We start from the raw sequence: 13,047 nt of genomic DNA, 5'->3' as shown, positions 1-13,047 counted from the left end.
TGCTTGGTCTCAGGATTATTTTGAGCTGAAGGCAATTGGGAAACAGCAGTTGCAAAGATCCCTCTCCCTTCTCATTGTGTTCCGAAAAGCAGGACATAAATTTATGAAGGTGTGTACTTGCTCTTTTGTCATACTGAGAAGGGTAGAAAGATTCTGAATCATTGTAGAAGACTCTTATCTTAGGTGGGCATGGTTTCACATGCTGTAATCCTAGGTAGTTGGGAGGCTGAGGCAGGAGGATCATGAGTAGGAGGCCAGCCTGGGCAATTTAGCAAGACCTTGTCTCAAACTGAAAAACAGGGCTGGAGATGTTACTCAGTGGTAGAATGCTTGTTTAGCGTGTGCCAGGCTCTGGGTGCAATCCCCAGTAATGCAAAAAATAAAAAAGTAAATAAAAAATAAAGACAAAAGAAAAAGACTCTTCCTTGGAATGGTATTAGCTTCAGTTTGTATAAATAGGTCTTACTAAAATAACCTTATCCTCCATTAGTTGTTTTTCCACATATATTTTTTGTTCCACAATTTACTGGTTTCGAGAAGCCAAACCCCAAGTCTAATCATTTCTCTGCAGTTTATCCCCTTTGCTAAAATGTTACATAAGCTCCCAGATCTAATTAACTTTTGGGGTCATTACTTTTTTCTGTGAAGTGTTCATGTGCATGTGAAATAAATATTTTCTCTTGTTAATCTGTTTTGGTCGATTGAATACACGGGTCCTAGCTACTAAACCTAAGAGAGTGGAGAAGAAACTTCACTCCACCCCAGCAAGCATATAAGTTAATTCTTTTTTTTTTTTTTTTTGGTAAATATTTTTTTTTAGTTGTTGATAGACACAGTATCTTTATTTTATTTACTTATTTTTATGTGGTGCTGAGAATTGTACTCAGTGTGAAGCAAGTGCTCTACCACTGAGTACAGCCCCAGTCCTAGAAGGTAATTTCTCAAGAAGATACCTTGGTGTTTGAGTAGCTGTTTTAATATCTAGTTTTATAGTTAGCCTCTGCATGTATCATTTTCTTTTTGGAAGTTAAACTCAATTGTATATCTATGTAAATAAAAAACATTTTTCCAATATTTTAGGCATATAAATGACCCACATTTTTTTTTTCTGGTACTGGGAATTGAACCCACGTTCACTTTACCACTGAGCTACTCCAAGCCCTATTTATTTGTTTATTTTTATTTTGAGATAGGGTCTTGGTAAGTTGCTGAGGCTCTCAATAAATTGCTAAGGCTAGGTTGACCTTAAACTTGTGATTCTTCTGCTTTATCTTTCTGAGTCATTGGGATTACAGGCATTCACCACCATGTCTGGCCTTAGAGATGCTTTTTAATGCCTTTTAAAAAAATTTTTTTTTGTAGTTGTAGATGGACAAAATGCCTTTATTTTATTTGTTTATTTATTTATTTATTTTTCTGTGGTGCTGAGGATTGAACCCAGTGCCTCACGCATGTAGGCAAGCTCTCTTCCACTGAGCTATACCCCCAGCCCTAATGCCTTTTTTTAATAACCTGCATATCATTTTATCCAAAGTATCATTGGCACTTCAAGTGGAATTGATGAAAGATTTTGAAAGTAGTCACCTTGCCATCTGAATTGATGAACATTAACTAGACAGCAAGAGACTATGTATTTTGTACATATTTAAGATCATTGGTCCCAGTTATGATTTCCAAACAGTTTGCTTCTCTTCTGTGTCTATTAAAAGGAAGCTGAAATTACTGTGCCAACTTTGGAATGGATTTTATAGTGCTATGGAAGGACATGGTGGAGCAGACTTTAGGAAAGTATCATAAATCAAGGTTTTGTGTTTGTGGATATACAGAAGAAAAACTAAAGCAGCATTTTAGACAATATGAAGGCTATATTGATAAAATGATTTTGGAATTCTCAGTGGAATGGTTTGCCAGTCTTACAGTCCTTCTTTTCTGTTTGTCTCTCACTCACTCACACACGAACACACACACACACACACATTTTATTTGTTTATTTATTTATTTTTATGTGGTGTTGAGGATTGAACCCACAAACACTTACTTTAGATCCTAATGACTTGAGAAAAAACTTTGGTTTGTTTTTAGGGTTCAATTCCTTATTCCATTTGAGTAGCTTTTATCTTCAGAGATGTAAGTTTAAATGTGCTTTCCCTCTGATACATTCTTGTCAGATTCTTTTCCTCCTTATTGTTTATCATTAACATCATTTGTATTTAGGTGTTCTTGCAGCTTAAGCTATATTGGCTACCCAAGTACAGTACACACTGTATTATATAACATGTCCAGAGAGAAAACTCAGCATTAGTAGAGAGAATTTGAAGCACTGATGAATCTAAGGGAAAAATCAGTTTTTGCTCTGGGTGGACTTGATAATATTTGTCTCATGATTTCTTGTCTATATACAGCAGTGACATTATTACATATGTTACATTTTGCACATTTATATTGAAGGATCATTTGGGGTTTTTTAAATGTTCAGTCTGTTGTGGACCAACACTTTTGTAAAATGCAATTTAAATGGATTATTTAATAATGAATAATTATCTAATAATAAATAATCTAATGACACAAAATGAAAAAAACAAGGAATGCAAAACAAAAATCTCAGTTTGTCACAGCAATGTCCAATTGCTATAAACCTTTCAAATGTTTATTCTCACTGTCCTTATTTATTTGGTCTTGGATAAGTAACAAAAGTTTGCGGACTGGCATCATTCTAACAACTACACTTTGAGAATCTCTAATCTAATGTACTTTTTCTCAGGAATTCCAACTTAGCCATGCTAATCACAGGGGGAGTGACTGTGTAAAATTGAGGGCCCAGGAATGGGGATGGCTCTAGAAATTTTTTCTTAGTCATACATATTCTAACCCACTCTGTAGCTGTGTTGTGATAATATAGAAATAATATTTTTAAGTTATGTATTACCTTTAGGTAAAATATTTAATCTTTTTTTTCCTCAAAAAAACTTTTTTTGGGGGTGTATAGGAAGATTCCATCTGTTTACGTTTACTTTGCAGTCTCAGTTTGAGTATCAGATGGAAAGAAAACTTACAGAATACCCTGTGCCTACGATAGTTTTAAAATGGGAGATCTCTTTCTGCCGTATTACCTGTTCATGAAGGAGGAGCCATGATTGAAAGAATTGGTTCCTTGAATGAACAGTATGGCCCAGAGACCATTGATTTCTAGAGCTCTGTGATCTGAGGGGCCTTTTTCAGAGGGGCTTTTGTATTTAAATGAAGAAAAGTTTCATTTTTTTTCTCCAATTGGCAGTGAAATGAATTAAAAAATAATAGCTTTGTTGAGATATAATTTACATAACATAAATTTACCCATATAAAGTATGCAATCCATTGAGTTTCGATTGGCTGGTTATCAAACTAGGATTTTGTGTATGCTAGGCAAGTACTTTACCACTAAGCTATAGCTGCAGTCCCACATAATTCAGTAATTTTTAGTATATTCACAGAACTGTGCAACTGTTGCCATAATCAACTTTAAAACAGTTTTATCACCCCACGGGTGGAATATATTGAGCACATTTCACATTTATTACAATGTTACTAATTCTAAATATAGTAACTTGGAAAATTTGAGTGACAAGTTATTTCATGTTTTTTTTTTTTAGAGTATCTATAGTTTTTAAAAAAGTTAATACCTGACAGCTTAAAGTTTGCATTTAAAGAGATTGGCTAATATAATTAACTTCATTTTAAATTCAGTAGTAAATCAATTACTTGAGCTCTGAATCTTCTGTAGTATATCTTTTTTAAAAAGCTGCTTGGGCTGAGGTTGAGTTCAGTGGTAGAGTGCTTGCCTAGTTTATGTGAAGCCACGGGTTCAATCCCCAGTACTGGATGGGGTGGTGTAGGAAAGAGCTTTTATTGTGAAATATAAAACACATCCAAGATTGAGGAACAGAACTTGGCTAACATCTCAGAAACTTCTTCATGCCACCTCCAATATTATTTCCCCTTACCTTCAAATGTAACCACTAAATTTTTTGCTTTTCTTTATACTTTTATCAACCAATTAAGTACTCCTTTTTTAAATATTTTTTTTAGTTGTAGATGGACACAATACCTTTATTTTATTTGTTTCTTTCTTTATTTATTTATTTCTGTGTGGTGCTAAGGATCGAACCCAGTGCCTTACACGTGTGAGGCAAGTCCTCTATCGCTGAGCCACCACCCCAGACCCCAATCATGTACTCCTTATCATTATAGTTTTGCTTTGAACTTTTTTATATACATGGATTTGAACAATATGTATTATTTTGTGCTTGGCTTCTTTTGCTCAATAGCAGCAGTTTTCAGAATTTTTTTAATTACATGTGGGAAATGGAATAGAAAAATTAAAGATACTTTAGAGTTAAGATATGCTTTAGGGGCTAGGGTTGTGGCTCAGTGGTAGAGCGCTTGCCTGACACGTGTGGGGCCCTGGGTTTGATCCTCAGCACCACATAAAAATAAATAAATAAAGGTATTATGTCCATCTACAACTAAAAACATTTTAAAAAATGGTGGGCTGGGGATGTGGCTCAAGCGGTAGTGCGCTCGCCTGGCATGGGTGCGGCCCGGGTTCGATCCTCAGCACCACATTCAAACAAAGATGTTGTGTCCGCCAAATACTAAAAAATAAATATTAAAATTCTCTCTTTCTCTCCCTCTCTCTCCCTCTCTCTTTAAAAAAAAACATGGTTCCTTCACATAAACCATTTTAAAAAATGGTTCCTTTAAAATTGATGAAACTTGGATAAATAAATATTATGCTATGCTATGCATTTACTTATGGCTTTGCCTCTAACCAGCAAAGATGGTTTGAGTCATCTTTTTTTTTTTATTAGTTGTTGATGGATCTTTATTTTATTACTTATTTATTTGCAGTGCTGAGAATTGAACCCAGTGCCTCACACATGCTAGGCAAGCGCTCTACCATTGAGCCACAATTCCAGGTCTTGAGCCATCTTTTGAGGCATGTGAAGTTTTAGGATCTCCTTTTTCTTTTTAAAAACATGACAGAATGTGTTAAAATTATTCATACAAGGGCTGAGGCTGTGGCTCAGTGGTAGAGTGCTTGCCTAGCACATGTGAGGCACCGGGTTTGATCCTCAGCACCACATAAAAATAAATAAATAAAGGTATTATGTCCATCTACAACTAAAAACATTTTAAAAAATGATTCATATGGTTTCTTTAAAATTGATGAAACTGGATAAATAAATATTATGCTATGCTATCCTTAATTTCTTTCATTTTTGTTTTTATTAGGTTGTCTTGGAGATACCCAGTTTTGTTTTAGATTTCGACAGTCTTCTGGGAGGAAGGTGTCACTGCATTGTCTCCTGGATCAATTTGACAAAGATTTACCAGTTTACTTAAAGGTTGGAAAAGTAGTCATAGAAAAGTGTCTATGTGAGAAGAAACTGAAGAGCTTATTACTGTAGAACTCAATTTATTCCATTACCTCTGATAGCTTTCAGAAATTTGCTTTTGCTTTTATTTATTATATAGCTGAATTTGAGTCTAATTGATAAGAATTCAGCATTTGAGTGAAAGAGACCTTATAAAATTATAAGTTATAATATGTTCTGGAAACATAATGGCATTGTGAATTATAAAAGTGAATTAGAATGCTGAAATAATTTTCTTTCATTAATAATTATTTGTTTGAATGGGGGGGTGGAGTGGTACTAGGTAGTCAGTATCATCTAATGTTGAAGTAGTTGTTCCCCAAGTTGTCCATCATACATATAGTTGTTTCTTTTATATTTTTAATGAATTTTTTTGCAGTTACTGTTTATTAAAACAATCTTAGTAATTCATGATTTCGGAATCTGTAAGTTTCTCTCTTTGAGTACTCCATGCTTGTATGTCTGGTTAGATAAAAAACATTCCCATTTGGATGTCCTGTCAGCACAATAAATATGAACTTAATATCATTTGCCTAAAATAAACTTACAAATCGACCTTCCTGTTTCTACTAAGAGCAGGAACCCGCTCTCAGCACGGATAATACCTTTTGAAATGTTGAGTCTTAGAGTCATTAGTTACTCCATTTCCATTGTCTGTTGCTACCACAATCAACATGCTCTTCCACCTGATGATAATAATAGCTAATATGTACTAAAGCTCTTTATGTTCTAGGCACTGTATTAAGAAACACTGATTAACTTATTTACTACCTACAGTCCTCTGAAAGGGTTCTTTTTACAGATGAGGAAATTGAGCACCCGTGAGAGTAAGAAATTTACTACCAGGACATTTACCTCTTGTTTTTTTAATTTTAATTTTTTTAATTTTAATTTTAATTTTTTTAAATTGATTTTATTATTTTTTTAATACACAACAATAGTGGAATGCATTACAATCCTTATTACACATATAGAGCACAATTTTTTGTATCTCTGTATATAAAGTATGTTCACATCAATTTATGCCATTATTCATGTACTTCTTTTTGCATTACAATTCTTAATACACATGTATATCACAGTTTTTCATATCTCTGTATATAAGGTATGTTGACACCCAATTCAAGTTTTCATACATGTACTTTGTATAATGATGACCATCACATTCCACCATCCATGCTAATCTCTTTCCCACTCCCTTTCCTTCCTACCTCTCTTCCCTATCTAGAATTAATCTAATCCTTCCAAGTTCTCCCTCCCCACCCCACTATGAGTCACCCCCCTTACATCAGAGAAAACATTCGGCATTTGTTTTTTTGGGATTTGCTGACTTAGCATTATCTTCTTCAATGCCATCCATTTACCTGCAAATGCCATGATTTTGTTCTTTTTTAATGCTGAGTAATAGTTCATTATGTATAAATGCCACATTTTTTTGAGAGAGAATTTTTTAATATTTATTTTTTAATTTTCGGTGGACACAACATCTTTATTTTATTTTTATGTGGTGCTGAGGATTGAACCCAGCGCCCTGCACGTGCCAGGCGAGCGTATTACTGCTTGAGCCACATCCTCAGCCCAATGCCACATTTTTTAATCCCTTCATCCACTGAAGGACATCTAGGTTGACTCCACAGTTTAGCTATTGTGAATTGTGCTGCTATAAACATTGATGTGGCTGTTTTTTCTAACACACTACATCTTACATGCTGTTGCCAGCTGAAGTATACATATATATTATAAAAATAGAATCTAAAATGACTACCAATTGCTGAATGAAAAGAAAGAGCTAATAATAGTACTTTTTTTTTGCGGGGGGGGGGGGTCCTTTCTTTTTGGACCATTAAAAATAAAACCCTGGACTGGATTGTGGCTCAGTGGTAGAGCGATTGTCTAGTACATGCGAGGCCCTGGGTTCGATCCTAAGCACCACATAAAAATAAATAAATAAAGATATTGTGTACAGCTACACTTAAAAAATAAATATTTAAAAAAAATAAAATAAAACCCTTGGGGCTGGGGTTGTGGCTCAGTGGTAGAGTGCTTGCTTAGCATGGGTGAGGTACTGGGTTCGATCCTCAGCACCACATAAAAATGAAATAGATATTGTGTGTCCACTTTCAACTAAAAAATAAAGATTTAAAAATAAAATAAAATAAAACCCTTTACCTTTTCGGTTTTCGTCCTCATCTCCCTTCTATACATGTGCCATATTTTAGCAAAACCAAACTATGTACTTTTTCCTGAGATAGCTTGTGGTTTTTGGTCTCTATTTTTTGCTCATACTCCTGGCCCTCTAAACCTAGAATGTGTTTGTTTTTGTTTAATCCATTCTTCAATGTCCAGTTAAAAATTCATATCCTTTTCTCTTGCCCTTCCTGTAATACTTTGTGCTTTGCATGGTAACCCTCCTCCTATTATATAATAATAATTTTTTTACTTTTCTTATCAATCCTAAATTGTATTCTCCTAAAGGAACTGTGTCTTATGTATCTTTTTCTTTTCTAACACAATACATTGTTTAAAGTAGGTGGTCAATGAATTTTTTTTTTTTTTTAAGAAATAACAGTCAAATAAGGAACTGAGTCAAAATATTCCATTAGGATATAAAAGCCCTAAAGGTTTTGGAATGTAATCACCTTTCAGATCATGTGTTATAACATTCTAATGATTCTTTATTACTGGATTAACATATATCTGGCTATGTAAGGTTCAGATTGCGTTAACTCCTTTTATTTTCTCTTTCAAGATTTTATATCAGGGCATCTCATGTTTGGAAAAAGACTGGTCCCTTAGTCTTGATAAACTCAAAATTTTAATCAGAATTAAAAAATAAAACTTACTATAGCTTTGGGGAAAATATAGATTTTTAAATATCTTCAGTTTAACTAATATTGATGGGAATGAAGAACATAAGCTAAGTTACAGATTGTTTTGTAATTTGGACAGGTTAGAAGGTTTTTATCTGGTAATTTGCTATCATGAATTGTGTTGTTAGATAAGCACTAATAGCCCTTTGTGTATATACCTAACATCTCTATTTGGGTTTATAAAGGAAGCTGATGTTAATGTTAAAAGATGGCTATTTATTTATTTTTTTGCTCAATTCTTTCTTAGAAAGATCCTGCTTATTTTTATGGATATGTATACTTTCGGCAAGTTCGAGATAAAACACTTAAAAGAGGCTACTTTCAGAAGGTAATTTTCATATACACTAGTACAAATATTTTTATACTGTGATTAGTAAAATAGAAATGATTATGCTTAATAATTTTCAATTTTTGGTATTTTATCTTTAAACATACTGGACTTTATACTTTTTAGATTATAGATACCTGTACCTAGATTTTGAACAGCTGTTGAATTTTTGCTATCTCTGTGTTAGGCTCCTGATAATGTTTGTTAATATGGAGGAGTCTGCTTGATTTTGATATTTTAGAATAAGAGAAAGAATAAACAGATTATAATATTGTTACAACTAATAAAAGCTTGTGTATCTTTTTTTTTTTTTAAGAGCCAATAAGTAAATTTTAGCAACTTCTTAGCTACTGTTGTTTCTTGTAAACTTAGTCTTTTTGTTCCTTAAAAAAAGAAAAAAACAATTCAATTTTTTTATTTAATCCCAGCTAGCAGGACACACCTTTTCCATTTGTAACCAAAATTTGCCCTTACCACCATTGGATGCTGTATAGAAAGCTAGAGTGTTTTTCTAGGAAAACTTCATTAAAAAAAAAAAAATCAGCATAATCCAAATCTGAAGTGATCTAAGTAGAGGGTCACAATTTCTAATTAGATAGCTATGACAATTGAACTATAGAACACAATAGTCATAGGTCTCTGGGGAAAGCATCACAGTTTGTTCTTTCCTTAATAGGATGATTTCATATGGCTAATTCCTAATGTCTTTATGCTATGGACAACAGTAGCTAGACTTTGGAAATTATCCATGACCTTAATCTGTTTATTGTAAATTGTTCTTAAAGTACAGGAACATCTGAGTTATTTCTTTATGCTTTTCAAGTGTGATAGTAAGCTTAAACTTTATGCATTCCGTAGCTATATTTTTGTATTTCCTTTAAACTATCTGCTATAAAAGCCTTTTTATTTCAAAATTCATATTTTTTGATGAATTCAATTTGTTAGTAATTGTTCTTGTGAGACATGAATGGCAAATTTAAATTATAGTCATTAGACATTTAAAAGAAACATTGTTTCTTTTTCCCCTCCAGTCTTTGGTTTTGATCAGCAAACTACCTTATATTCATTTTTTTCACACCGTGCTCAAACAGATAGCACCAGAGTATTTTGAAAAGAATGAACCTTATTTGGAAGCAGGTAAGCTAATCATTGCAAGAGTTATGTATCTTTATGAAGGAGTCTAAAAGACCGCTGAAAATATATGATAGAAATGAAGTTGACCTTCTGAAAAAATCAGAAGAATTTAAGGGTTATATGGTGGGAGAGAGAAACAAAATTATTTGGCACTTTTTCCCCCACAAACACCAAAAATGGTATCTGTTGTTATTTCCTCTAACAACATAGACAATGTCTATTTATTAGGATAATAATAAATGAATTTTGAGTTGACAGTTCTCATTATCATTGAACAGAATCCTTAGTAACTTGATACAGTTGGAGTGTGGTGTGTATTTGTAGCCAACTTTAATAGTAATGAGTGAACAGGAGTCAGGTGCGGTGGCAAACATCTGTAATCCTAGCAGCTCTAGAGACTGAAGCAGAATTGCCAGTTTGGGCCTAGCTTCAGTAATTTAGCTAGATCCTGTCTAAAAAAATGGGGAAGGGGGCCTGGGATATAGCTCAGTGGTAAAGCAATCCCCAATACCATAAAGAAATAAATGAACAGGAGAACTTCCTTTAAGTTAATTTGTTGCTTTCAAAAAATTATTAACCAGGCCCAGTGGTGCCTGTAATCCCAGCAACTCAGGAGGCTGAGGCAGGAGGATTACAAATTCAAGGCCAGCCTCAACAATTTAGTGAGGCCCTAAGCAAATTAGTGAGACCCTGTCTCAGAATAAAAAATAAAAAGGGATGGGGATATAACTCAGTGGTAAAGTGCCCCTGGTTTCAAGTCCTAATGCTAAACAACAACAATAATAACAACAACAACAACAATAAAAGCTATCTATCTATATCTGTATATCTATATATCTGTATACATACATACATACATACATATATATAAATAATCAGTTTATATCCTGGAACATGTTTCTAAGTGAAATGTTAAGATATTTTCATCACTTGTACTTTTATTTCTCTTCCATTCTTCCCAGTATATTTTTCCTGCTTTATAGAAAGTAGAGTTCTAATTTTTAACACCCCATTTTAATATTTCTACTTAACACCAAGAAAACATTTTGTTTGAAAATATTTTCCAGCTTGTAATGATGTTGATCGATGGCCTGCTCCAGTGCCAGGGAAAACATTACATCTGCCCATTATGGGGGTAGTGATGAAGGTAATAGCTTTTAGCTCATTTGTCTCCTTTTTAAAGAACTTGGTAGGAAGTTAACACATGGGTTTTACTTACTAACTTCCTCATAATATTTTGTAGTGTCATTGTTTTTACTTGTTTGTTGTGAGGCATTACAAAGAAACTAGAGTTTATCCTGCTTGACAGAATCATCAGTCACACAACTCTGCAGCTCCAGTCCCATTGCATCCTGTGGAGTTTTCACAGGAGTATCATTCCTGTGTAATATATGTAAACATAAATGTTGCTTCCTAGAAGTTTACAACTCCATGTTTCCACTAATGCCTCCAGTGGTAAGCAGAAACAGTTCACTTTTTGAATTGAATATTTAAGAGAAATTTGGAAACCTATTAGTTCTCAGTCCTAAATGATCTTCTTAACATGTAGTGTTGACCAAACATGTCTATCCCTAAGTATTCTCTGTTAAGATGATTTTTTAAAAAAAATTAATTAGCATTTTACTCTCAGGCTTTGCAACTCACTATCAAGTTGGACTTACTTTTGACAATGTTCTCTTCTTAGATGTGCTTTTTTTTTTTAAAATGTGTATTCTTTTTTTCCATGGGAAATCATGAAAAATAATACTGATAGTTTCCTGTGGGATTTACTCAAAAATTTGGCAAGATTAAGAGGGTGTGTTTGGGTGGGTATATATTAATGAACCAAAGATTTGTATGATAAACAGGAAGCAGTATGAGATTGATGTCCTTTTTCTGTTTTTCAACAGTTGTGCTTCTCAGTGGGTTAGTGATTTCTCTGTGCATGTGGTTATGGAGTCCTTGGTTCAATTTCTTTCTACTGTAGCTACAATTAATATGACCTTAGTTTTAAAATCTGATATGAATACTTAATATTTATAGCTTTTTAGACATTGCCGAATATACCTTTAAGTATCAAGATAGGGTACTTCTCATTCTTGTTTTTCATAGCCAAAGATAATTTCTTTCTCTTTAAGGTACGGATTCCCACATGTTATGACAAGCCTGGGACAACTCAAATAGTACAGTTAACTCAGCAGGTAGTGTGCTACTATGGTGAAATGATCACAGAAGTTTTAAATGAGCAAATGCAGTTTGTTCATTATATATTTTTGAATGTCACTAAAATATTCCATTGAATTTTTTTTTTTTTTTTTATATTGGGGATTGAACCCAGGGGCACTTGACCACTTAGCCATATCCCCAGCCCTATTTTTAAAATTGTATTTAGAGACAGGGTCTCACTGAGTTGCTTAGTGCCTCGCTTTTGCTGAGGCTGGTTTTGAACTCACGATCCTCCTATCTCAGCCTCCTCATGCCCAGTATGTTGAATAATTTTTAACTTAATTCATAATAAACTTTCTAATATTTCTTGGGCTTTTTTTTCCCCCTTGGTATTTCTCCAGGAGACTCTGGAGAACCCAGAACTTTAATTGTGAGGACAAGGGGAATGTGAATTTTTTTTTTCCAAAAAGGCTTAATTCTGGCAAAAGCAGTTATTTTAGAAGAGTGATCAGTAGATATCTGATTTTAAAAGACTCAGTCAAAGGGATTCTGTGGTGCCAGGCACAGTGGTACTTGCCTGTAATCCCAGTGAATCAGAAGACTGAGGCAGGAGTTTGGCAAGTCAAGGCCACCCTCAGCAACTTAGGGAGACTGTATCTCAAAATAAAAACTTTTAAAAAGGCGTGCTCCTGGGTTTAATCCTCAGTAGTGCACACACACACATACATACACATAGACAAAAGATTCCCTAGTTATGATTCCACTCCAATTTTCCAAAAGCAACATCTGTTCATGGGTGGGGTTGAATTTTTCATTTGAAATGTTTTAACTGGTGTGTTAGCTAGCATTCCCTTTGTTCTTTGAATTGAGTAAAAATTGAGAGCAGTAAAAAAGCTGATATTTTTCTGTTACATATGTCAACTAATATTAATGATAGTATTTCATATATTTGTGAACTAATCTTACATCTGATTATTGAACTAATTCTTTATTCATAGTATCTGTGTTTTCTGTCTTCTGCCATACTATGGGAAATTGGTAAGACCCATTTTCTCTCTGGTTGCTTCTAGCAGAATAGAATTTTCAAAAGGTAGACAGGGAAGCCAGGCTTATTGATCATGAGATAAGCATACTTTAAAAATCAATTTCTGCATCT

At 33.8% G+C, this 13,047-nt stretch overlaps 1 protein-coding gene across 2 annotated transcripts in view; it reads left to right on the top strand.

Annotated features, from left to right (window-relative positions):
- Dennd6a (DENN domain containing 6A) overlaps nt 1-13,047 on the top strand; it is a 77,483-nt gene that overhangs the window by 14,891 nt on the left and 49,545 nt on the right. For both annotated transcript variants that reach the window (XM_046452800.2, XM_046452801.2), the window contains exons 4-8: nt 5,272-5,384; nt 8,532-8,612; nt 9,644-9,749; nt 10,814-10,893; nt 11,864-11,926. In XM_046452800.2, coding sequence (XP_046308756.1) covers nt 5,272-5,384; nt 8,532-8,612; nt 9,644-9,749; nt 10,814-10,893; nt 11,864-11,926 — 443 coding nt within the window. The remainder of the gene's footprint in view (nt 1-5,271; nt 5,385-8,531; nt 8,613-9,643; nt 9,750-10,813; nt 10,894-11,863; nt 11,927-13,047) is intronic.

Source organism: Marmota monax, unplaced genomic scaffold (genome assembly GCF_021218885.2).
Source record: "Marmota monax isolate L192 unplaced genomic scaffold, Marmota_monax_Labrador192_F-V1.1 WCK01_AAM20220418_F8-fsc00042, whole genome shotgun sequence".
Classification (NCBI taxonomy): domain Eukaryota; kingdom Metazoa; phylum Chordata; class Mammalia; order Rodentia; family Sciuridae; genus Marmota; species Marmota monax.
Note: the sequence above shows the minus strand (reverse complement) of the source record. Positions and strands in the feature narration are given on the sequence as shown.